The 26,842-nt window shown below is 44.5% G+C and overlaps 1 protein-coding gene across 1 annotated transcript in view; it reads right to left on the reverse strand.

The window, feature by feature from the left end:
* Positions 1-26,842, reverse strand: part of ftcd (formimidoyltransferase cyclodeaminase) — a 98,848-nt gene that overhangs the window by 61,481 nt on the left and 10,525 nt on the right. The window contains exons 3-7 of the mRNA XM_041200274.1: positions 26,402-26,530; positions 23,132-23,220; positions 12,156-12,335; positions 7,073-7,204; positions 299-360 (exon numbers count right to left, since the gene is read on the reverse strand). Coding sequence (XP_041056208.1) covers positions 299-360; positions 7,073-7,204; positions 12,156-12,335; positions 23,132-23,220; positions 26,402-26,530 — 592 coding nt within the window. The remainder of the gene's footprint in view (positions 1-298; positions 361-7,072; positions 7,205-12,155; positions 12,336-23,131; positions 23,221-26,401; positions 26,531-26,842) is intronic.

Raw genomic sequence — 26,842 nt, forward strand, 5'->3', positions numbered from 1 at the left:
CATTATTTTAGGTGTCAGAGCAAAATAAATCAAATGGCTGGAAATACCCTCAGAGCTATACCTGCTCCATTGTTTTAACATTTTGGGGATCACCACAAACCCTGTGGTGAAGAGGTGGGACCAGTTCTGAAGAAACTCCTAGTCATGGCGTTTGCTCTTAAATCTTTGCTTGTGTCACTTCAAAAGCCACCAGGCCTTTGTTCATTGGTGCGCAGTAAAGCAATACTACTGTTGTTTTAAAATGCCATTTTTGCCATACTAATACATTCTTACTAGAAGGTGTTATACCATAACTTACTCAATTATTCGTTCTTTAGCATTGAAAGGAGTGAGAGAATCCAGTCCCAGGCGACTTATAACCTGTGGTAAAGTGGATAGAGCAGCACGATTAGGAACTTAGGGAAATAGGAACAGGAGCAGACCAGTCAGCTCCTCAAATCTTTTTGGTTATTTAAATTGATTATGGGTGACCTGTAGCTTAACTCCATGTAACCACCATGGCTCCATAATGTTTAACACTTTTGCCTAACAAAAATTAAAGGAGGAAATAACTGCAATTCAAAATAGCATGGTGTTAAGAAAAACATTAGCATCTTAAATGCATACTCACCGACTGTCTACGTACTTAGAATGGTAGAATAGAGATATCCCACACATACCCAATATGGTCCAATGGAGGTCAATTACTCATACCTAGTATGGTAGGATGGAAATATCCCATACATACCTTCTATGATAGGATGTGGATATTCCACATAAACTTGGAAAAGCCAGACTTGGGGAGGGGCTGGGGGGTGCAGTGGGCAGAAGGGGAAGATATCCTTCCCTGCATTTTAAAAAAAATGTCTCAAAGGCACATCAGTGCTTCCTCATGAGAAACGCATGTATAGAATGTATGAAGCATAGGGATAATCAGAGTACATGGTATTTCCTATACGTGTGTATTATCATGAAATTATGTGGGAGAGGTTAGTGATAAACTGTATGTGGGACATTTCCATATGATAATTAATAACGTCCCTATGCCTCTGCTACTCTCCATTTTGCCTCAGGCCTCTCTCCAGTACATTCCAGCCTGAAGCTCTTATTGCTTTGCATTTCTTTCCCGGCTACACTTTAAGTTCATTTCTTCAACCATCTATCTCCTTTATCAACTCTTACTTGACCCTTGGTCTCTAAATAATTGCTTGTGGCCCAAGCTGGCAGTGTTAATAGTTTCCTAACCTCAGCACTGTCCTTCTCTCCTTCAAAATCCCTTTTCAAAAAATCCTATATTTACCATCTCTCTCAGTATCATCCCAGCTATAATCTCTTATCCTCTTGAAGACTCTTGAACACATCATAGTCACAATATGTCAGTTGTGGCTCAATTACAGAATTCCTACCTGGGAGTTGGAAGGCTGTGGGCTCAAGCCCCACTCCAGAAACTTGAATGCATGATCTAATCTAACACTCCAGTGCAGTACTGAGAGAGTGCTGCATTGTCCGAGATTCTGTACTGCAGATGAGATGTGCAAACAAAGCCACCTTTGCTCACTCAGATGGACAGAAGATCAAATGACACTATGTGGAAATCTTCATCCAATGTCACTAAAAAAATTATCCATCTAACCATTATGACATTGCTGCCTGTGGAAGCCTGCTGTGCACAAAATGGCTGCCACATTTCCTATATCATAACTATGGCTATGACAAAGCCCTTTGAAATCTCTGGAGCTGGTAAAAAGTTTCACCTGTTTTACTTGCAAACAGCAAGTGAACATACAGACTAAGACTAACAGCTGTAATCAAATTTCACCTTAATTCAACTCCTCCTGTCCCTCTTAGAGAACAAAAAGAATATACCATCGTATCTCTGTTAGCTAGTCTCAATGAACCTTCACTAGCCTGTCACCTGACTAACCAGCTGAAGGCTTGAGAAGAGCAACATTACTGAATTCTTAGAAGAAGTAACAGAAAAGAATATAAAAAGATAATACAAGGGTGGATTTTCAAAAGACCTTCAGCATTAGAGTCACAATGTTTAGCAAGTTGGCAGCAAAACAGGAATCAGATTAGGTGCTCAGGGCAGCTACTCAAACTGGTAAAAGGCACAGAAGTGACTGGTGCTGAGACTCGAGAATTGGAATTATAATTTTATAATTTGTGGAGGAGGAATGTTACAAAATGCAAGAAGACATTAACAAACTTTCAGAATGGTCATGTATTTGGCAAATTAATTTTAATATAGATATGTGATGTGATGGATTTTGGTAGGAAGAATGAGGAGGCCACATATTGCTCGGATTATAAGATTCTAAGTAAGGTATAGGAGCAAAGGGATCTAGAGGTACAGATACACAGGTCACAAAAAGGAGCAACGTTTTTAATAAGACCATCTCATGAGACTGAGACGAGCGGGGTTGCGGGGCTGGTTAGGGGGGTTAAAACACAGCCTGGGAGCAGAGCTGTTGGAGATTGAGAGGAGTTTGGGTGGGGGGTAAAACCTGGCCTGGAAGCAGAGCTGTTGGAGAGTGAGAGGAGTTTGTGTGGGGGGTAAAACCCGGCCTGAGAGCAGAGCTGTTGGAGAGTGAGAGGAGTTTATGTGGGGGATAAAACCCGGCCTGAGAGCAGACCCTCAGGATGCATCAGGAATTGGAGCTTCTAAATCACCAAAACAAAAATCAAGGAGTGATGACACAGGGCAACAGGTAGGTGACTATTTGTGAAGATTGCAGCTTAATTTTTGCTCTAAGTTATGGAGATGTGCTAATCTCAGGTCTAAGAATATTACATACTAAATGAATAAGCTGGATAAGCTTTTTTTAAATCTAAGTTTTTAGTTTATTTTGTTAAGTTTAGTTGATTAATAAATAGAGGCATGGCAAACATCTCAGCCCTGTGGAATACACATGATTTCCTTTGTGGGAATTCCAGAATGTTTCTTTAGTCCTGGACAACTACTTGTGCAGCAAGTGTCATCAACTGAAGCAGCTTGAGCTCCAGGTTTCAAAGCCTGAACAGCAGCCGGAATCACTGCAGTGCATCTAGTGCATCCATGAGGCTGAAAGCTATGAAGGTAGCATATTTCTGGATGTGGTCACCCCCCCCCCCACCCCCCCCCCGACCCCCCCACCCACCCCCACGAGGTTAAGGGTGTGCAGGCAGAGAGGAAATAAGTGATAGCCAGACAGTCAAGGAGAGCTAGGCAGATTGTGCAGGAGTTCCCTGAGCACATCTCAGTCTCCTCATTCAGTTCTAAATACTGGTGAGAGTGACGGTTCCTCAGGGGAATGCAGCCAAAGCCAAGTCCACAGCGACATGTGTGGCTCAGCTATACAGGGCTGGAGTGGAGGGGGGTGGGAGGAGGAAGATTGGGAATGCAGTAGTGACAGAGAATTCTATACCTAGAAAAACAGAAAGATGTGAATCCAGGATGATATGTTATCTCCTTTGTACCAGGGTCAAGGATGCCACTGAGTGGCTGCAGAACATTCTGAGGATGGAGAGTGGACAGCCAGAGGTCATGGTCCATAACAGTACCAATGACATAGGTTGAGAGAGTGATGAGATCCCGCAGCAGATTTTAGGGAGCTGGGAAGGAGATTTGCAAGCAGTACCTCAAAAGTACTAATCCCCAAATTACTCCGTGTCATGTGTTAGTGATGACAAAAATAGGGGGATAGAGCAAATGAATGCATGGCTGAAGAGATGGTGCAGGAGGGAGGGCCTTAGATTCTTTGAACATTCGGACCCCTTCTGGTGAAGGTGGGACGTGTACAGACAAGACGGGTTGCACTTCATCAGAGCTGGGACGCCTCAACAACACTTGGTTGGTCAGTTTGTTAGTGCTATTGGGAAGGGTTAAAACTAATTTAGTAGGGGGATAGGTAGCACATTGTAGCATTAGGAAGGATAAACAGCATGCACAAAGGATTGAGAGAGAGACAGATAGCACTAGAGTAAGAAATAGTAAAGGTGCTGGATGGGGTCAGACTAAGAGGAATTATAGTGGGATCCTTTTCACATAAATTCATACAGCATTGTATATAAGGTTGGTGAATTGAGGCACATAGAGCCACATAGGAATATGATGTTTAGAGGATAACAGAAACCTGGCCCAAAAGGTACAGGAATGGATGTTAAAAATCCTTGGATACAAGATGTTCAGGAAAATCTGGGAGGGAAGGAAAGGAGTTAGAGATGTTGCAGAGTTGATTAAGGAGAATATTAAAGTGCTGGGGAGAAAAGATGTCCTGCAACAGTCAAGGACAGTATCTATTTGTTTAGAGTTTAAAAAGAAACATTATTAATTACATTACACTACTGAGTGTCTACTATTTTATTTGTATACCAATGGGAAGATATAGTGGAACAAATTTGTAGGGAAATTATAGAGAGTTGCAAGAACTATAGAGCAGTGATAATGGGGGACATTGTGAACTGAGATAGCAATAGTGTAAGGGGCAGAGAGGGGAGAGTATCTGAAGTGTTTGAAGGAGAATTTTCTGGATCAGTACATTTCTAACCAAACGAGGAAGGAGCCTGAATCTGGTTCTGGAAAATGAGGTGGATCAAATGTCAGTATGGGGAACAGTTATGGAATGGTGATCATAGTTATCATAAGATTCAGATTAGCTTTGGAAAAGGACAAGGAGAAATCTAAAGTAAAAGCACTGCAGGAACTTGACAGGCCTCTTTAGACAGCACCTTCCAAACCCATGACCACTACCATCTATAAGGGCAAGGGCAGCAGATAGATGGGAACATGACCACTTGGAAGTTCCCCTCCAATCCACTCACCATTCTGACTTGGAAACATATTGCCATTCCTTCACTGTCGCTGGGTCAAAATCCCGGAACTCCCTCCCTACCAGCACTGTAGGTGTAGCTACACCACATGGACTGCAGCGGTTCAAGAAGGCAGCTCACCATCACCTTCTTAAAGGGCAATTGGGGATGGGTAATAAATGTTGGCCTAGCCAGTGACACCCATATCCCATAAACAAATTTAAAAAACTTAATGGGAGGAGGGCCAATTTCAGTGGGAGACCTGTCCTGGGTAAATTGGAATGAAAGATTGCCAGGCAAAGCTATAATCAAGCAATGGGCTGTCTTTAATGAGGAGATGGTTCAGGTATAGTTGAGGTACATCCCCAAAAGGGAGAAATGTAGGACAACCAAAGTCAGAGCTCCCTGGATGATGAAAGATATGATTGAAGCAGGAAAAGGGGACATATCAAGTTGTCAGGTTGTCAGACTGATAATAGAAGTGAGAATCAGGTTGAATCTAGAAAGTTCAAAAGAGGACTCTGTGCTAGGACTACTGTTTATTTTATATATACTAATGATGTAGAGCTGGGTATACAGGGCACAGTTTCAAAATTTGGAGATGGCACAAAACTTGGAAAAATTGTGAACTCTGGAGGAGGATAATAATAGACTTGAAGGGGACATAAGCAGCCTGGTGGATTGGGCGTACACATGGCAAATGAAATTTAATGCAGAGGAATGCAAAAGTGATACATTGGTAGGAAGAACAAGGAGAGCAATATTAACTACAGGGTGCAATTCTAAACGGGGTGCAAGAACAGAAACATCTGGGGGTGTTTGAGCACAAATCATTGAAGGTGACAGGGCAGGTTGACAATGTAGCTAAGAGGGCATTACAGGATCCTGGGCTTTATAAATCGAGACATAGGTCAAGGAGATTATGATGATCATTGATTTAGCCTCAACTGGAGTATTGTGAGCAAATTCTGAGCGCCACACTTTAAGAAGAATGTGAAGGCTTTTGAGAGGATGCAGAAAAGATTTTCAAGAATGGTTCCAGGGATGAGGAACTTCAATTACGAGGATTAATTGGAGAAGCTGGGACCTTGGAGAAGAGTAGGTAGGGAGGAGACTTGACGGTGTTCAAAATCATGAGGAGGCTAAATGGAGCAGGTAAAAAATGTTCCCTTTGGCAAAGGGAACAGGAGGACACAGGTTTAAGGTTATTGGCAAAAAAAAATGACATGAGCAAACTATTTTTTCCATGCATCTGGAATGCTTGCTTGAGAACGTAGCGGAGGCAGATTCACACATGGCTTTCAAAAAGGGAAATTGGATAAGCACCTGAAGATAAAACTGCAGGGGTATGGGAAAAGGGCGAGAGTGTGGGGTATGCTGGATTGTCTTGCAGAGAGAGCCAACACAGGCTCAGGGAGCTGAATGATCCCCTTCTGTGCTGTAACCATTCTAGAATTGCCATGATTCTATGATAAAAAGCAAACAAAACACTGGAGTTCATTTCCCGAGGGATTGAAAAGCTGTTAGCAGCCATGGGAGGATCCAAAACTCAAGATCATAAACATAAGATATTCACTAATAAATCTATTAGGAATTCAGGAGAAACATTTTTACCCATAGATGCAAAGCTCACTACCACGTGCAGTTGTTGATGCACTTAAGGGGTAGTTAAGTAAGTACTTATGGAGAAAAGAATAGAAGGGTATGCTGATAGAGTTAGACATAGGAGGTGTAGTATAAAGGGTTAATGTTAAATATGTAAATATATAAACTACATTATCAGTGACGTAAGATCAATGACAATAGAGCATAGAGAGAGATAATTCTAGGTGGAGCCTTGTGCCGAGTCTGCATTATACAATGTTCAAGAAAAGTTAGAGTTTACCAGCAGTCTTGCCTCCAGAAATATCTATAAGTTAAAATCATGAACAGCCCCATCTAAGACCCACAATGATGACAACAGAGGAGGAGGCTTGTGTAGAACATAAATGCTGGCATACACCAATTGGGCTGAATGGCCTGTTTCTGTGCTGGTGACTCAATGTAAGTTTTCCCTCAATTAGGTTAGATTCCCTTCCCAGATCTCGCTGAGTGACTGACTTCCAATGAATCTGTCTCTCTCTCCACCTTTCCTGCTGTATTTATTGGAAGTGAAAAGGCAATGCTTCTGTCTCCACAGGTCTGAGATGGAAGTGCATAATTCTCTAGCATGACCATTCCTCACATTAATGGGCACTAAAGTCAGTAAACCCTGCCCCATGAAGGGGAATCAATCATCCCCATTTGCAGGTAACACACTTACCAATCGGACTTTGTGCTCTTCCTCAAGAATAAATAAGTTTTCCTTCTTCATGTAAAATTCTGCAGCATCCAACATGGCTTTCAATGGGATGAGGCCTACAATCTGGGAACCCACCACGGGCAAGTCCAAATCCTGTGAGGAGAACAACACATTACCATGGCAACAATGGAGCACCAACTACATTCACATATTAGGAATATTCAGATTGGCAAATCTTACTAAGTCTTCTTCCAAGACTTGCTATGTATCTCCACCTCTATCTGTCTTGTGCTGCCCTTACACATTCCACATAAGGCAACTAAATCCAATTCATTATATCCATCATCCATTTTCTTCTCTGCTTCCCTCTCCTATGTTTTCTGTCAATCTTCCCTTCCAATAATTGTCACTGTCACTGTCTGCTACCTGTTCTACTGATGTGACCGAAGTATTGTATCTTTGTCTCTTTGATGTCATGCAGTAATTCCCTCTCTTCTCCAGCCATTTCCAGCACTTCCTCATTGGTCTGTCTATATAGGATATGTGGAACATCCTCCTATATTTCTGCATCTTGAATGCATTCATCTTATCAATAGTCTCTGTTTGTTGTCCATGTCTCTTGAGACATATAACATAGATGACAGTATGTAGCACCTCAGCATTCTTTTCCTAAGATGCAGGTTCAGTTTCTTTGATGTTAACATGTCCTTCATTCTGAAAAAGCTGGTCTTGGCCATCTCAATTCTCCTTCTGATCTTAAAATCACAAATCACAATCTGCCCAAGGTATGTGAACCTTCTCCCTGCTCCAGGATCTGTCCAATTTTTTCCAATTTTCACTTCTGGTGTTAGGTCTCTGCTTATCTTCTTCACATTCATTTTTAATCCATGTAACTCCTTGCTTGCACTTTATTTACAATCTCCTGTAATGCCTCTTCAGACTCTGCAATCAGTCCAGTGTCATCTGCGTATCTCAAATTGTTGATGTTCAACCCCACTCGCTCCCTCCCCCCACCCAATGTTACGACCCAGTAGATCTTCTATGTCTCTGAAGATAACTTCAGTGTACAGGTTGAACATAACACATCCGTGACGCACTCCTCTTTTGATTGAGGAGCTGTCTGACAAGCTGCTATCAAGTCTTACCACTATGGATTGATTCCAGTATAGATTCTGAATCATCCTTTTATAATTTCTATTAATTTCTAGTTTGTCTATGCACTCCGTTATTTTCTAATGGTAGATGCTATCAAATGCCTTCTCATAGTTTATAAAGCATTCACACACAGGTTTTTGCACTTCCAGGTATCTTTCAATTATCATTCTCAAGTTAAAGATGCTCTCTCTTCTTCCTTTCTTTGGTCTGAACCCTGACTAGTTATCATCTATCACTGTTCCTAGATACTGGATTACTAGAATAATTTTAATCACATGGATCATGAGGCTTATTGCCCTGTGCTCTGAACACTCTAGGACTTTTGGTTTCTTTGGGAGCTTAATAAGCACAGGCCGGGAATTTCCAGTTATTGATGTTTTCCAGGACAGAAAATTTGGAGAGGCCGGACTGGAAAATCCTGGCCACTGACTACACAAGATCCTCGGGTAGGAATCCTGTTCTGTAAATATTGTTGCGGAGGTCTGTCAGTATCCCAGTGTTAATATCATTCAGGCATTCTGTTTGTATCTCATCAATTCCTGTTCCTTCCATCTTTTTGATAGCTCTACTGATTTCTGTCTCAGTTATCTCTGATCCTCTCTTCCCTCTATTAGTGCCACTTCACTTCTGTCTTAAATTTTATATAATTCTTTGATGTACTCTACCCATGCAATGATCTCTTGTGCCTTTTCTCCAATTCTTCTGTTTCCTTACAATGATCTCCATACCACTTTTCCTTGGCCTCTCTACGTGCTTTCCTATTTCATCACATTCTTCTTTATTGTTCTTTCCTGTCTCCTTTTCTTCATCATCTAATATTTTACCAGTCATCCACTCTTGATGTTTCCTTTTCTCTTTCTTGGTTGGTGTGTGTTTCATGCTCCGTTTCACCTTTCCTGATGCATTCCTGTCATTTCCTCCTCACTAAGATCTTGATTCTTGAACTAAAGTTTCATACTTCTTCGTAACCTCCACAGCATCACTTCATCATCATATCTTCCCCTGTCAGCCGAAGTTGCCTTGCATTTATTTGGGATTTTCAGCTTGATCTTCATCTTCAGCAGGTAGGGATCTGAATTAACCTGGGGAAGTGAAGGCATTTTTGATGCTGTTCTAGTACCTGTCACTGATCATCAGAAAATCTATTTGATTTCTGCGAACATGTCCTAGACAACAAACAATTTCAACTTTGAACAATGTCCCATATTTGAAGCTGAAAGGTGCATTTCCTGTTGCTACCATTTCCTGTTCTTACCGCAAGTAGCCTGCAGTGCATAAATGTGAAGATGTGCTATCAAATATTGTCCAGCAATAGAAGCTATATAATACAAACTCACTACTTGTTCTGCTTCTTCCACATTACCTTGGCATCCTTATGAACTTCTTCAAATACTGTGTGCAATGCAGTCACCTCAAAATCAAGAAGGTTAATAGACACCTGGGCAATATTGGCCTCTTCCAAGAACCAGCCAATAGCCTGTACTTTGTTCAGACGTCCTGGCTGCACAAAACAGAGTGAGTCACTGAGACAGTTCCAAAATGGTTACTTTACAAATTGCTCTCAGACTTCACCTAAATAAATTTTGAGCTCAAAGTGTCATGGCTACCACCTCAATCTTACCAACGCCAGTGACCCCTCTACCCCCAGAGTCTCAATCACTGACAATATGATCTCCAGCAAATCTCTTATATCCCTCAGCATTGCATCCCCTACCCCCTTTTAACTCCACCTCCTTTTGCATACGCCCCTAGAAATAACTTCATCCCCAAGCCTTTTATAATTGCACTTTCAAATTCCCAATAGTTTTGTCTTTGACCCTTATTCACCATGACATCTCTGCAATCAACAGCCTACTCAACCACTTACATTTTTGGTGCCTTGACCCCATCAAAACTTTTATTCTCTCCTATCAAGGTGATTTCTCCTAGTGTGGGCCCTATCTTCTCATCCTCAAGTCTGACTGGGCACAGACATGAGTGTAGCTGGAGCACAGCTTGGTTTTGTCATTGTCATCAGATCTGGCTGGGCAACATCGACTGATAATAGGCCTCACTCTCCTTGGCATCACCCTGAAGACCAAAGACCTGGCTCCTTTTTTGTTTCACTACACAGCGTGTGCATAAACCCCTCTCCAACTCCAAAAAGTGCCTCTTACCTTGTCCTCTCATTCCAGTTTTCTCTCATCTCCCTTCATTCCTTCCTTGAGCTCATCTTATTGATGTCTTTGTCCTTGACACCATTCCCATTTAACTAATCCAGATAATATGAGCACAAATCTCAATGTGAGATTTTGCAAATTTAAAAACAAAATCGGGAAATAAAAAACTGGGATCAATAAAGTGACCATGAAGAAGTCAGATAGTCTAAAAATCAGAGCTAGATTTTTCAGGAGTGAAATTAGGAAATATTTCTACACACAAAGGATGGTAGAAGTTTAGAACTCTCCTCCACAGAAAGCAATTTATGCTAGATCAATTGTAAATTGTAAACCTGAGACTGATTGATTTTTGTTAACAAAAGGTGTTAAGAGATATGACACAAAGGTTAAGGGCCAGAATTTTACGTTTGAGCGGGTGCGTGCCTGACCCGATCTCGTGTAAAATTGCACGAGAAGATGTTGGGCATGCATCCCAACGTCTTTGCGCACTCACCTCCAGCTTAGAAGTGGGAATGCATCAGGGAACCAATCCGATGAGCTATCTTCAAATTTTATACCAGGTCCCAAATTCCACCTGTGAGGGATGAGGAAGATTCTGCTGTTGTATGCAGGGCTCTGGCCTTTTAGTGATAGTGGCTAAGGGGGATTTGTCTGGGGAGTCTGAAATGGATCTATTGTAAGGGGATAGTGGGCCTCCAGATCCCAGGAGGTAGCAACTGGCCCCTCATAATAGCGAGGTTGTGGATGACACAGCACACCACCACAAACCTGCAGACCCTCTCGGATATGTACTGCAGATCTCCTTCTCAGATTTTCCTGTAATTGAGGAGATTTCCCCATGTCCTGGGTTGCAAGTTGCCAGCTCGCTATTTTTCCCGTATGTTTGTGGATGCATAGTGCGCGTCTGTGCATTTGCACAGCTCCTGACTGCCCAGGTTCCCCCTCTCCCTCACGGGATCACCAGCAACCACCTCCCACCAACACCCGCCTCAACTCACAGGTTCATCAGCCTTCCCCCTTGTGGGTTTGCCAGTTCCCCACCCCCCTCGTGGTTTGCCAGCCTCCGCCTACAAGCTTGCCAACAACACCCCCCCCTTCACCTGCTCATACACCCCACGTACCAAAATGTTCCTTAATTTTTTTCCCCCAAGAGTTGGTCACCCTGAAAGCATTTATTGAGTGCTTCCAGGACAGGGCCCATTTTGATAGTTGATGTTTGTTGTTTTAGGAATGCACAAGGAAGTTGGGCCAAATTTAAAAGGATTTGTGCATTGCATCAACCATCGATGTCTGTGAATGTCATCATTTCATCCTTTCAACCTCTTCAGACATGTGCAGGTGTGTGTACCACTCCGGTTGCCTGATGCCATTTGACCAGCGGTGTCTGCCACTAACATAGAAGTACGTTTGTGTAGCGCCACTGGAGGCAGTGCTATGGTATTAAATTTCATGCCCTGGGTTTAACATCACCTATCTGATATGACTCTCCTTTGAAGTCAATGGAGTGTTAAATCAGCCAAGTTGTAAAACCAGCGTCTGCCCCATCTTGTTATTTCCCACCTTGCATGTTGGGTAAAATGACTCAGGTAACATGTTGAAAGCTGCAGATTGGTTGAAGGACAGACTTGTCAGGTGACCCCTTCTGCAGCACCATATCTGTTAGGGCTCTTTCAAGCAAGATGGGTCACTCTGGAAAAAGGAGTCTATTTTGAGGAAACCTATACCTAATGGGTTTGTTTTTAAAGGGTACGATAATGCCTCCAGGTGAGCTTACATTGAATAACACTAACCTGGTCCTTCCCTCGACCCTGCTCTCGGATGTTGAGAGCAATGCGATGAGCTTGCTCCTTCGTGCTCAGCAAGTTAACATTGTATGCAATGAGGAAATTTCGTGCTCCAGTTACTGTGGCCCCCCACTGTGGAACGAAAGTTGCCATGCCAAAATCCGGAGCCCAGTCAGGATTCCACAGCTGTAATGAGACAGGGTGGAATATTACACATAAGCCACTGGTCTGAAGGGAACTGAAGCTTTGCTGAGTCTCCATGTTATCCCCTTGCATGGGCGATCAGAGGCAAAATTAATATTCTCCTATCTAAGCCCAGTTCTATCCAGGTCCAATTATCTCTCCAAGACATTTCTTGGCAGAAACACACCACCTGGGTGAGTGGACCCAGAACATTTCACACAGCTACAGCAAATATCAGGATCTGGTGAAAGAGCTTGGGTTCTTCATGAGAAAATATTTGATAATTTTTCTTTCAAGGCTGTATTTCATCTGTTACAAAAAAAAAAGTTCTTGAAACAAAAATATTACAAAAAATTGTGAACATATTATCTTAATAAGCCAGTTGAGGATGTTCTGGAGGTAAAGTTGCCAAACCTTCCAGGGTCAGCCTGGAACCTCCAGGAATTGAAGATCAATCTCCAGTTCACAGTTCCTTTCCTAACAGCACTGTGGGTACCTACACCACATGGACAGCAGTAGTTCAAGAAGGCAGCTCAGCACCACCTTCTCAAGGGCAACCAGGGTTAGTCAATAAATGCTGGCTCAGCCAGCAAAGCCCACATCCCATGAATGGATAATTTTAAAAAAAACTCTGTGCAACCCTGGAGAAATATCATAGGAACATTAAAAAAGATAGGGGGCAGAATTTTCTGCCTGCTGGGTGGGCGGGCCCGACCCAATCTCCGGTGGGTGGGGAGACAATCCCCACTGGAGAAGCAGGTCCTGCCGCCATTTTTCGTGGGCTGGCCAATTAAGGCCCATCCAGCTTGACGTCCGCCAGGAAGCACTATGCTCTTCCTGTGCGGGTGGGGGGTCGATTCCCCAAAAGCGAGAGTGCGCTCTTTCGCACATGTGCACGAAGGAGCGCACATCTCCCTGAGGCTAAGTGCAGCCTCAGGGGGATCATTGACGGTTTTAAAAAGATTAAAAATAGAAAAAAAAATCCCTAACATGTCCCCCTCATGTAACAATGTCACATGAGATGGGATATGTTCATAAATTACAGTAAAGCTTTATTAAACTTTTTAGAACCCTGCATGAAACCACATCCCACCGGTGGATGAAGTTTCATGTTTTATCCATTGCCCGCTGGGGCTCCTGGCCTGCCCGCCAACCTTAATGTTGGACGGGCAGGTCCTTCAATTGTTTTAATGATCCTGGGCCATTGACAGGTCGGCGGGGGCACAGCTGATTTTGATGTGCCCCCGCCTTCCTGAAAATTTAAATGGGCGGGATGACCGTCGGGGGTTCTGCCCGATGTCATCCCACGTCATTTTACGCGTCGGTGAGTGGGGGAGCCCCTGTTCACCCACAGCAAAATTCTGCCCAGGGTTTCTGTCATTTTCTTTGAACATTGCACTTTAACTGATATAAAAATATTGAAAATGGGGAGAAAGGCCATTTGGCTGACAGTCAAGCTTCATCCACAGAATCACAGAACCTTAATGGCACAGGTGGTGGTGATTTGGTCCGTCATGTCTGCACCGGCTCTCCAAACGAGCATTATGACCTAGTGCCATTGCCTGACTTTTCCCCTGTACCCCTGCACATTGTTTCTATTCAAATAGTCATCTAATGCCCCCTTGAATGCCTCAATTGAACCTGCCTCCACCACACTTCCAGGCAGTGCATTCCAGACCCAAATCACTCGTCGTGTGAAAAAGTTTTTCTCATGTCACTCTTGATTCTTTTGCAAGTTACTTGAAATCTGTGCCCTCTCGTTGTTGAACCTTTTACCAGTGGGAACAGCTTCAGCTACTCTGTCCAACCCCCTCATGATTTTGAACATCTCTATCAAATCTCTTCTTAGACTTCTTCTCTCCAAGGAGAACAGTCCCAACCTCTCCAATCTATTCACATATCTGAAGTTTCTTTTCCCTGGAACCATTCTTATAAACCTCTCCTGCAATCTCTCCTATGTTTTCGCATCCTTCCTATAATATGTAGTCCAGAACTGTACACAATACTCCAGCTGAGGTCTAATGAGTGTCTTATGTAAATTCAGCATAGCCTCCTTGCTCTTGTACTCTATGTCCCTATTAAAAGCCCAGGATACGATATGCTTTATAAACTGCTCTTTCCACCTGTCCTGCCACCTTTAAATGATCTATGCACATATACACCCAAAACTTTCTGTTCCTGTGCCCCCTTCAAAATTTCACCCCTTATTTTATATTGTCTATCCATGTTCTTCCTACCAAAATGCATCACATCACACTTCTTCATATTGAAATTCATCTGCCACCTATCTGCCCACTCCACCAACTTGTCTATGTCCACTTGAAGTTCAACACCGTCCTCCTCGCAGTTCACAACACTTCCAAGCTTTGTATCATCCGCAAACTTTGAAATTGTCCCCTGCACACCAAGATCTAGATCATTAATATATATAAGGAAAAGCAAGGGTCCCGATATCGGCCTCTGGGGAAGCTCCACTACAATCCTTCCTCCAGCCCGAAAAATATCCGTTGACCATTACTCTTTGCTTCCTATTTTTCAACCAATTTTGTATCCAAGTTGCCACTGTCCCTTTTATTCCATGAACAATAACTTTTCCCACAAGTTGGTTGTGTGGCACTATGACAAATGCCTTTTCAAAGTCCCATGTACACCACATCAACAGCATTACCCTCATCAACCTTTTCTGTTACCTCTTCAAAAGCTCCATCAAGTTAGTTAAACATGATTTCCCCTTTAGAAATCCATGCTGGCTCCTCCTTATCAGCCCATATTTTCCCTTACGACTACTAATTCTATCCCGAATAATTGTTTCTAGAAGCTCCCCCACCACTGAAGTTAAACTGACTGGTTTGTAAGTACTGGGCTTTTCCTTACAACCTCTTTTGAACAAGGGCATAATGTTTGCAATTCTCTAGTCCTCTGGCACCACCCCCGAGTCCAGGGAAGACTGAAAAATAATGGCCAGTGCCCCTGCAATTTCTGCTCTCACTTCCTTCAATATCCTTGGATGCATCTCATATGATCCCAGTACTTTGTCAACTTTAAGTACCGACAATCTATTCAACACTTCCCCCTTATCAATTTTCAACCCTTCAAGTGGCAGAGTTTCCCCCTTTGTTACCATGGCCTGGGTAGCATCTGCTTCCTTGGTAAAGATGAATACAAAGTATTCACTTAATACCTCAGCCATGGCCCCTTCCTCCATGTGTAAATTCCCTTTTAGGTCCCTAATCGGCCCTACCCCTCCTTTTACCGCCCTTTTACTATTTGTGTGCCTATAGAAGATGACGGGATTTATGTTGGCTGCCAGTCTTTTCTCATAATCCCTCTTCATTTCTCTAATATGCTTTTTTACCTCTGCACCTGCTATCCACATAGCTCTCAGCCTTGTGGGTGCGCCACAGTGACTCCAGCCACCCGCTTGAGCTCTGAAACCTGGGGCTCAAGTTTCTGCAGCTGGCAGCATGTCCTGCACATGTGGTCATCTAGGACACCAGTAGTGTCCATGACTTCGCACATATTACAGGACACGCATTCCACTTGATTGAGCTGCCTTGCCATTTCTTAACTCTACTTCCCATACATTAACTTTATTCTATTTTGGATTATTTATATTACTTCATTAAATTGGCCCTAAATTTCCCTTATTCCTGGCACTTTGCAGGTAATCCCAGTAAAGGAATTTTAAAAACATTACATTTCTCAATTTACTCACCAGTTCCTACTTACCATGGCCACCGCTCTTCTTTGAGCAGAGGTAGAAAAGAAAAAGAGCACCTCCTTCCTCCTCACCGAGCTCCCTCAGTCACCAAACTCCAATTGAAGCACTCTACTGGAGCCAAACACAGCACTCCAAAGCTGACTTTGTCTGCACTGCAAGATAGCCTACTTTTATACTCTCTGAACCTAGCCTCTTAATACCTCCCGCAGTCCATCTTGTAGATGGTACACACTGCTGCTACTGTGCATTAGTGGTGGAGGGAGTGAATGTTTATGGATATGGTGCCAATCAAGTGGACTGCTTGTCCTGGATGGTGTCCAGCTTCTTGAGTGCTGTGGGAGCTGTACTCATCCAAGTAAATGGGGAGTATTCCATCACACTTCTGACTCGTGCCTTATAGATGGTGGACAGGCTTTGGAGAGTCAGGAGATGAGTTACCCGTCACAGGATTCCGAGCCTCTGACCTACTCTTGTAGCCACTTGTGTGTCATGAATGTTACTTGCCACTTGTCAGCCCAAACCTGGATATTGTCCAGGTCTTGCTGCATTTGGACATGGACTGCTTCAGTATCTGAGGAGTTGCGAATGGTGCTGAACATTGTGCAATCATCAGTGAACATCCCCACTTCTGCCCTTATGATGGAAGGAAAGTCATTGATGAAGCAGTTGAAGATGGTTGGGCTGAGTACACTACCCTGAGGAACTCCTGCAGTGATGTCCTGGTGCTGAGATGATTGATCTCAAACAACCACAACCAGCTTCTTTTGTGCTAAGTATGACTCCAACCGCTGGAGAGTTTTCCCCGATTCCCATTGACTCCAGTTTTGCTAGGGCTCCTTGATACCACTCTCGGTCAAATGCAGCCTTGATGTTGAGGGCAGTCACTCTCAGCTCACCTCAGGAGTTCAGCTCTTTTGTCCATGTTTGAACCAAGGCTGTAATGAGGTCAGGAGCTGAGTGTCCCTGGCAGAACCCAAACTGGGCATCAGTGAGCAGGTTATTTCTAAGCAAGTGCCGCTTGATAGCACTGTGGATGACCCTTTCCATTACTTTTCTGATAATGGAGAGTAGACTGATGAGGTGGTAATTGGCCGGGTTGGATTTGTCCTCCTCTTTGTGTACAGGACACATCTGGGCAATTTTCCACATAGCCGGGTAGATGCCAGTGTTGTAGCTGTACTGGAACAGCTTGGCTAGGAGTGCAGCAAGTTCTGGAGCACAAGTCTTCTGTACTATTGCCGAAATATTGTCTGGGCCCATAGCCTTTGCAGTATCCAGTGCCTTCAGTCATTTCTTGATATCACGTGAATCGAATTGGCTGAAGACTGGCATCTGTGATGCTGGAGTCCTCCGGAGGAGGCTGAGATGGATCATTGACTTGGCACTTCTGGCTGAAGATTGTAGCAAATGCTTCAGCCTTATCTTTTGTACTGATGTGCTGGGCTCCTCCATTGTTGAGGACAGGGATATTTTTGGAGCCTCCTCCTCCAGTGAGCTGTTTAATTGTCCACCATATCCATGGATGTGGCAGACTGCAGAGCTTAGATCTGATTTGTTGGTTGTGGGATTGCTTAGCTCTGTTTATCACTTGCTGATTATGCTGTCTGGCATGCAAGTTTTATAACTTCACCAGGTTGACACTCCATTTTTAGGAATGCCTGGTGCTGCTCCTGGCATGCCCTCTTGCACTCCTCATTGAACCAGGGTTGATCCCCTGGCTTGATGGTAATGGTAGAGTGGGGGATTTGCTGGGCCATGAGGTTACAGATTGCAATCGAGTACATCTGCTGCTGCTGATGGTCCACAGTGCCTCAAGGATGTCCAGTCTTGAGTTGCTAGATCAATTCGAAATCTATCCCATTCAGCACAGTGATAGTGCCACACAATGCGATGGAGGGTATCCTCAATGTGAAGGCAGGGCTTCATCTCCACAATGACTGTGCGGTGGTCACTCCTGCTGATACTGTCATGGACAGATTCATCTGCGGCAGGCAGGTTGGTGAGGATGAGCTTTTTCCCTCTTGTTGGTTCCCTCACCACCTGCCACAGACCCAGTTGGGCAATTGTCATTTAGGGCTCAGCCAGCTCAGTCAGTAGTGGTGCTACAGAGCCACTCATGGTGATGGACATTGAAGACTCCCATCCAGAGTATAGTCTGTGCACTTGTTCAATATGGAGGAGCACTGATTCATCAGCTGCGGGAGGGCAGTATGTGGTAATCAGCAGGAGGTTTCCTTGCCCATGTTTGACCTGATGCCATGAGACTTCATGGGGTCCAGAGTCAATGTTGAGGACTCCCAGGGCAACTTCCTGCTGACTGTATACCACTGTGCCTGCCACCTCTGCTGGGTCTGTCCTGCTGGTGGCACAGGACATACCCAGGGATGTTGATGGTGCCTGGGACATTGTCTGTAAGATAGGATTTCATGAGTATGACTATGTCAGGCTGCTGCTTGACTAATGTGTGAGACAGCTTTCCCAATTTTTGCACAAGCCCCCAGATGTTAGTAAGGAGGATTTTACAGGGTCAACAGGTCAGGGTTTGCCATTGTCATTCTGGTGCCTAGGTCGATACTGGGTGGTCCGTCCAGTTTCGTTCCTTTCTTGAGATTTTATAGTGGTTTGATAAAACTGAGTGGCTTGCTAATGCACATCAGAGTCAACCACATTGCTGTGGGTCTGGAGTCACTTGTAGGCCAGACCAGGTAAGGACAGCAGATTTCCTTCCCTAAAGGGCACTAATGAACCAGATGGGTTTTAACAACAATTGATAATGGTCATCATTAGACTTTTCATTCTAAATTGTTTATTGAATTTAAATTCCACCATCTGCCGTGACGGGATTCGAAACCAGCCACCCCCCCTCCCCCGCACCCCTCCCCCCACCCCGCCCCCACGCCCCCACAGCAATGGGTCTCTAGATTACTTGTCCAGCGACAATACCACTATGCCACCACCTCCCCAATTGGCATAGGAAGACAGTGCGACACAAGGATAGATGTGTTGGCTGACAAATGGCTGAAGTGTGGCAGCAAGCCATGTGATGAAACATCCAGGAATACATTTAATCGCAGTTGGCAACACCATCTAAAAGGAACTTTCCAGGACATGGGAGTGATCCTAACACGATGATGGCTGTGAATATAGATTGTGTGATAAGATTCCTGTAGCGCCCTTTGCTACCGACTGCATTTCCATTAATGTTAATCTAGCTTCCTCACCGATGCCCTCAGTAACTTCCATGCAACCGGCTCTCTCTGTTGTTAACATAAAGCCTTAAAATGAGAAGATTACTGTGGCACTCTGTGATGCCTGCTACCTATTCATGTTAATCCAACTCATCTCTCTCAGTTGGGTTCAGTAGTCCCTCCCAAGCAGTACTGTGTGGAGCTGTCAGTATCCCTCGCTCCAGTTCCCTTGCTCTCCCAGAAAGTGTTGAGTGTTAATCCATATCTCTGTTGTTGAACTCAGAAGTTCCAACTAGCTTTTAGAAGAAGAGGTTGAGGGAAGAAGTGGCAACATTTACATAGTGCTTTAGCACGTCTCTTAGATAAATCCCAAAGGGCTTCACTTACAATAACTTGCTTTGAAGTGTGACTACTGCAGCATTTATCTACATAAACAGCCAAAGGATGAATGATCTCTCCATCTACTTTTGTGAGTGCTGGCTGAAGTTGAATAGCACAGAGCTGGAAAAGACTGTGCTGTCCATCTGTACTAAAACTAATAGCTCTCAAAAGGCCACTTCTCAAACAACTATCCAAACTTCCCCTACATTTTCCACTCTTTCTCCTGCACTGCCTCCCTCCATTTGGTCTGTTCTACACATTCAACAGCTTCCTCTGTAAAGTAGTGAAATCGCAACTCTCATCAAAACTTGGGCCTGTGCCCTGGTTCAAGAGTTTGTAGCAATCTCAAACATATTATGTTACCCATTCCCCAGAAGCCTCAAATATTTGAGGAACATTAGTATCTTCTTTGAACAGTATCGTGGTATTTTTAACCTTAACCCAAGCCCTCTAGAACAGGCATTTTGACCTCAGTTTAAAGTCTTATCTTGGGAACAGCATCTACGAAAATGGAGCACTCCCTCACTATTGCACCGACATGTCAGCCTGGATGATGTAGGGTGAAGCTGAAGCCACAGCTTTCTGACTTGAAAGCAAGAGTGCTACCAACTGTGTCAAGCTGAGGGCAAGGATCAGAAAGTCAGGTAGACAGAAAGAGAACTAGATTCTAAACTGCACTAAACTAAAAAGGTAATAAATCAGACTCAGACTCCACCATCACCATCCCTGGGTATGCCCTGTCCCACTGGCAGGAAAGCCCCAGCAGAGGTGGCGGCACAGTGGTATACTGTCGGGAGGGAGTTGCCCTGGGATTCATCAACATTGACTCCAGACCCCATGAAGCCTCATGGCATCAGGTCAAACAGGGGCAAGGAAATCTCCTACTGATTACCACGTACCACCCTCCCTAGGCTGATGAATCAGTGCTCCTCCATGTTGAACACCACTTAGAGGAAGCATTGAGGGTGGCAAGGGCACAGAATGTTCTCTGGGTGGGGGACTTCAATGTACTCGGTAACACCACTACTGACCAAGCTGGCTGAGTCCTAAATGACATAGCTGCTAGACTGCGTCTGTGGCGGGTAGTGAGGGAACCAACAATAGGGAAAAACATACTTGACCTCATCCTCACCAACCTGCCTGCCGCAGATGAATCTGTCCATGGCACTATTGGTAGGAGTGACAACTGCACAGTCATTGTGGAGATGAAGTTCTACCTTCACATTGAGGATACCCTCGATCATGTTTTGTGGCACTATCACAATGCTAAATGGGATAGATTTCAACAGATCTAGCAACTCCAGATAGGGAATCCATGAGGCACTGTGGGCCATCAGCAGCAGCAGAATTGTACTCGAACACAATCTGTAACCTCATGGCCCGGCATATCCCCCACTCTACCATTACCATGAAGCCAGGGGATCAACCTTGGTTCAATGAAGAGTGCAGGAGGGCATGCACCAAGCATACCCAAAAATGAGGTGTCAACCTGGTTAAACTATAAAACAGGACTACTTGCGTGCCAAATAGCATAAGCAGCAAGCAATAAACAGAGCTAAGCAATCCCACAACCAACAGATCAGGTCTAAGCTCTGCAGTCTGCCACATTCAGTCGTGAATGGTGGTGGACAATTAAACAACTCACTGGAGAAGGTAGCTCGACAAACATCTCCATCCTCAATGATGGAGGAGCCCAGCACAGCGGTGCAAAAGATAAAACTGCAGCATTTGCAACAAGCTTCAGCCAGAAGTGCCAAGAGGATGATCCATCTCGACTCCTCTGGAGGACCCCAGCATCACAGATGCCAGTCTTCAGCCATTCGATTCACTCCACGTGATATCAAGAAACAGCTGAAGGCACTGGATACTGCGAAGGCTATGGGCCCTGACAACATTCCGGCAATAGTACTGAAGACTTGTGCTCTAGAACTTGCCGTGCCCCTAGCCAAGTTGTTCCAGTACAGCTACAACACTGGCATCTACCCGGCTATGTGGAAAATTGCCCAGATATGTCCTGTACACAAAAAGCAGGACAAATCCAATCCGGCCAATTACCCATCAATCTACTCTCCATCATCAGTAAAGTAATGGAAGGGGTCATGAACAATGCTATCAAGCGGCACTTGCTCAGCAATAACCTGTTCACTGATACCCAGTTTGGGTTCCGCCAGGACCACTCAGCTCCTTACCTCGTCATAGCTTTGGTTCAAACGTGGATAAAAGAGCTGAACTCCCGAGGTGAGAGTGACTGCCCTTGACATCAAGGCAGCATTTCACCGAGAATGGCATCAAGGAGCCCTAGCAAAACTGGAGTCAATGGGAATCAGGGGGAAAACTCTCCACTGGTTGGAGTCGTACCTAGCACAAAAGAAGCTGGTTGTGGTTGTTTGAGATCAATCATTTCAGCACCAGGACATCACTAAAGGAGTTCCTCAGGGTAGTGTCCTAGGCCCAGCCATCTTCAGCTGCATCATCAATGACCTTCCTTCCATCATAAGGTCAGAAGTGGGGATGTTTGCTGATGACTGCACAATGTTCAGCACCATTCGCGACTCCTCAGATTCTGAAGCAGTCCATGTCCAAATGCAGCAAGACCTGGACAATATCCAGGTTTGGGCTGACAAGTGACAAGTAACATTCGTGCCTCACAAGTGTCAGGCAATGACCATCTCCAACAAGAGAGAATCCAACCATCGCCCCTTGATGTTCAATGGCATTACCATCACTGAATTCCCTACTATCAACATCCTGGGGGGTTACCATTGACAGAAACTGAACTGGACTAGCCATATAAACACTGTGGCTACAAGAGCAGGTCAGAGGCTAGGAATTGTGTGACGAGTAACCCGCCTCCTGACTCCCCAAAGCCTGTCCACCATCTACAAGGAGCAAGTCAGGAGTGTGATGGAATACTCTCCACTTGCCTAGATGAATGCAGCTTCTATAACACTGAAGAAGCTGGACACCGTCCAGGACAAAGCAGTCCGCTTGATTGGCACCATATCCACAAACATTCACTCCCTCCACCACTGACACACAGTAGCAGCAGTGTGTACCATCTACAAGGTGCACTGCAGGAATTGAGCAAGGCTTCTTAGACAGCGTCTTCCAAACCCAAGTCCACTACCATCTAGAAGGACAAGGGTAGCAGATAGATGGGAACATCACCACCTGGAAGTTCCCCTCCAAGTCACTCACCATCGTGACTTGGAAACATATTACCATTCCTTCACTGTAGCTGGGTCAAAATACTGGAACTCCCTTCCTAACAGCAATGTGGGTGTACCTACGCCACATGGACTGCAGTTGTTTAAGAAGGCAGCTTATCACCACCTTCTCAAGGGCACTTAGGGATGGGCAATAAATGCTGGGCCAGTCTGTGAAGCCTACATCCCGTGCATGAATTAAAAAAGAAATCTTTGAAATGCCCAGGAAGATGGAGCGAGATTGAGTGGTTTTTCTCCTCCCTACATAATGTGCTACTTTTAAATTGTTCCTCTTTTCTGTACCTTTTCTTGTAGTCCTTCATATTCACCAGCTCGAATGCTGGGCAATGTTCTGCGACGCTCATCACGAGCTGCTTCTCCATATAAATACACTGTAGGAAGAGGAACAGTGGCATTAGAATGAACACAAGTTAACATGGGAAAACATACAGAGGCAGTGAGTTTGATTTTTTTGTGACTGTTACCCCCAAGCCTCACAAGGAAATCATGAGCCTCCCCCAGCCCGGGTGACGGCATCTTGCCACCTTCCCCCACCATCCACCAGCCCCAATTGTGACCTGGAACTTGCAGCCCCCCTAGCAACTGATGGAGAACATCCCCATTGATCCACACCAGCAGTGTCCTGCTGTTACTGACTGCTCCCAGCTGCCAGCCAACTGCTGGGCAGGAGTCAGCCTCAAAATGATTCAAATGACACCTTGCCTTTAGGATCAGCAGGACCTCACAATGCCCCTGGCCTTGCGGATACTTTACCTGCTATCAACCTCCCTGCATCCTCCCTAGATCCCTATTAATATCAGGGTCAATATGCCAGGACAAAAACAGAATTACCTGGAAAAACTCAGCAGGTCTGGCAGCATCGGCGGAGAAGAAAAGAGTTGACGTTTCGAGTCCTCATGACCCTTTCAACATGAGGACTCGAAACGTCAACTCTTTTCTTCTCCGCCGATGCTGCCAGACCTGCTGAGTCTTTCCAGGTAATTCTGTTTTTGTTTTGGATTTCCAGCATCCACAGTTTTTTGTTTTTATCAATATGCCAGGACACAGGCAAACACACAGCCAGAACAAAAGGCCAATAGGACAGCACATGAGTAAACAACAGAAGCAACTAGACAGCACACAGCCAACACACAAAATCAATTGGAGAAATGTGACAAATGGTGTTCCCCTAGAGATCTGTTCTGGGCCTTAGTTTTTCACCATATATATTAATAACTTGGATGAATAGAGAGGTGCTTAGCCAAGTTCATAATTAATACTAAATTAGAAGACACAGTGAGTTTGTAACTTTCTGCTTCCATCTATAAATGAGACAAACAGTCTAAAGTGAGGGGCAAAATTGTGGCAGATGGAGTTCAGTGTGGAAAAGAGAAGGAGGTCATCCACTTTAGAACTAAGAAAGACAAAGTAGAATGCTTTCTAAATGTCAAGAGAATTGGACTGTGCAAAAACAAAGAAATTTGGGTTACATTACACAAATTACTAAAGGTCTAGTTCACAGATATAAAAAGCAATCAAAAAGGCTAATGGAACATTGGTTTTCATCTCCAGGGGTGTGGAATTCAAAGGTGAGGAAGTATTGTTTCAGTTATACAGAACCTTAGACCCAATCTGGAGTGTCGAGTTCAGATCTGGGTACCGAATATCAGGAAGGATATATTGGCCATGGAGAAGGTGCAGTGCAGAAACATTGGAATGATATCAGGAATTACAGTTAAATTATGTGGACGGATTGCAGAGATTAAACTTGCATTCCCTTGAAGTTAGCAGCAGCGATGTATAAAATAATAAACAGATTAGGGCGGATACAAAGAAACTATTTCCTCTGTTAGGGGAATCCAATACAAGGTGGCATAATCTTAATTATTGCTAGTCTGTTTATGAGGGAAATGAGGAAGTACTTTTTCACAGAAATGGTAGTAGAAATCTGGAATTGTGCCCCTCCCCCCATGCCCACCCTCACCCCCACCCCCACTTCCAATAGGTCATGGATGTTGGAAAAACTGACATCTTCAAAACTGAGATAGGTAGATTCTTATTCAGCAGGGGTGGTAAAGGATAGTTGAAGCACAGATTATCCATGATCTAATTGAAAAGCAAAACAGACTTGGGGGCTAAATGATTGAATCCTGGTCCTGTGGGTTCAGCCCATAGACAAACATAGAATCATAGAAAGTTTATGGCACAGAAAGTGGCCATTTTGTCCATCGTGTCTGTGCCAGCCAAGAAACAAGCCACCCAGCCTAATCCCACTTTCCAGCATTTGGTCCAATGCCCTGCAGGTTACGGGCACTTCAGGTGCATATCCAGACACCTTTTAAATGAACTGAGGGCTTCTGCTTCTACTGCCCTTTCAGAGAGTGAGTTCACTCCACAACTCTCTGGATAAAAAAATATACCCTCATCTCCCCTTTGGCAAGGAAGTAGTCAATGAACGGCATGACACCAGGAAGTTCTGAGGAACAAAGGGACCTTGGTGTGTGTGTCCATAGATCTCTGAAGGCGGAGGGGCATGTTAGTGGGGTGGTGAAAAAGGCATATGGGACACTTGCCTTTATCAATCGAGGCATAGATTACAAAAGTAGGGAGGTCATGTTGGAGTTGTATAAAACCTTGGTGAGGCCACAGCTGGAGTACTGTGTGCAGTTCTGGTCACCACATTATGGGAAGGATGTGATTGCACTGGAGGGGGTGCAGAGGAGATTCACCAGGATGTTGCCTGGGATGAAATATTTAAGTTGTGAAGAGGGGTTGGATAGATTTGGGTTGTTTTCGTTGGAGCAGAGAAGACTGAGGGGTGACCTGATCAAGGTGTACAAGATTATGAGGGGCATGGACAGGGTGGACAGGGAGTAGCTGTTCCCCTTAGTTGAAGGGTCAGTCACGAGGGGACATAAGTTCAAGGTGAGGGGCAGGAGGTTTAGGGGGGATGTGAGGAAAAACTTTTTTACCCAAAGGGTGGTGACGGTCTGGAATGCACTGCCTGGGAGGTGGTGGAGGCGGGTTGCCTCACATCCTTTAAAAAGTACCTGGATGAGCACTTGGCACGTCATAACATTCAAGGCTTTGGGCCAAGTGCTGGTAAATGGGATTATGTAGGTAGGTCAGGTGTTTCTCACGTGTCAGTGCAGACTCGATGGGCCGAAGGACCTCTTCTGCACTGTGAGATTCTGTGATTCTAATCTTTTTACCAATCACTTGAAATCTATGCCCCTAGTCGCTGACCTTTCTGCTAAAGTAAATAAACCCTTCCCATCCACTCTATCCAGGTATCTCGCAATTTTATACATCTCAGTCAAATCCTCTCTCAACCTCCTCTGTTCCAGGGAGAACAATCCCAGCCAATCCAATCTTTCCTCATAGCTGCAATTTTCCAGTCCTGGTAACAGCCTCGTAAATCTCCTCTGTACTCTCTCTAGCGCATACCAAGCTATTACTATTATACGGTTAACGGAGTAAACACATACAGCAATTCGTATGGGACTGCACTTGCCCCCATTCAGTCCTAAAGTTTCTCCTTATGATTTGTTTAGCTTTTCTAAATGTACTTACCAGGGACTTGCAGTTTCTCCGCAAGCCGTTTCCCAAATTCGTTGGCACACTGAACACAATCCTCCATACCAACATTCCGGACTGGGATGAAGGGACAAACATCCAAAGCACCTAATCTGGGGTGTTCACCTGACAGGAAAAATGACCAAATTAAAATCAACTCAGCCCAAAGTTCTTAATCTTCCAAAACTGCCACAGTTGTGAAAGAGCAAAAAACACATTGAAAACAAAGGTGCAAACATTCCAAGTTAGGAAGAGAAATATTCAGCTATCCCATTCCTAGGCTGGAATCTTTCGTTCTGCAGTTTAAGTTCAGTGGTGAAATTGGGAATGATTTCTGCCTTGGTGAGGTGGGGGTGGTGGGATGGCTGACCACATTCTCTAGGGCCATCTCTCTCCCAACATCCTTGCCTGGAAACCTCCCTCCCCCACCCAGTCACA

Source organism: Carcharodon carcharias, chromosome 12 (genome assembly GCF_017639515.1).
Source record: "Carcharodon carcharias isolate sCarCar2 chromosome 12, sCarCar2.pri, whole genome shotgun sequence".
Classification (NCBI taxonomy): Eukaryota; Metazoa; Chordata; class Chondrichthyes; order Lamniformes; family Lamnidae; genus Carcharodon; species Carcharodon carcharias.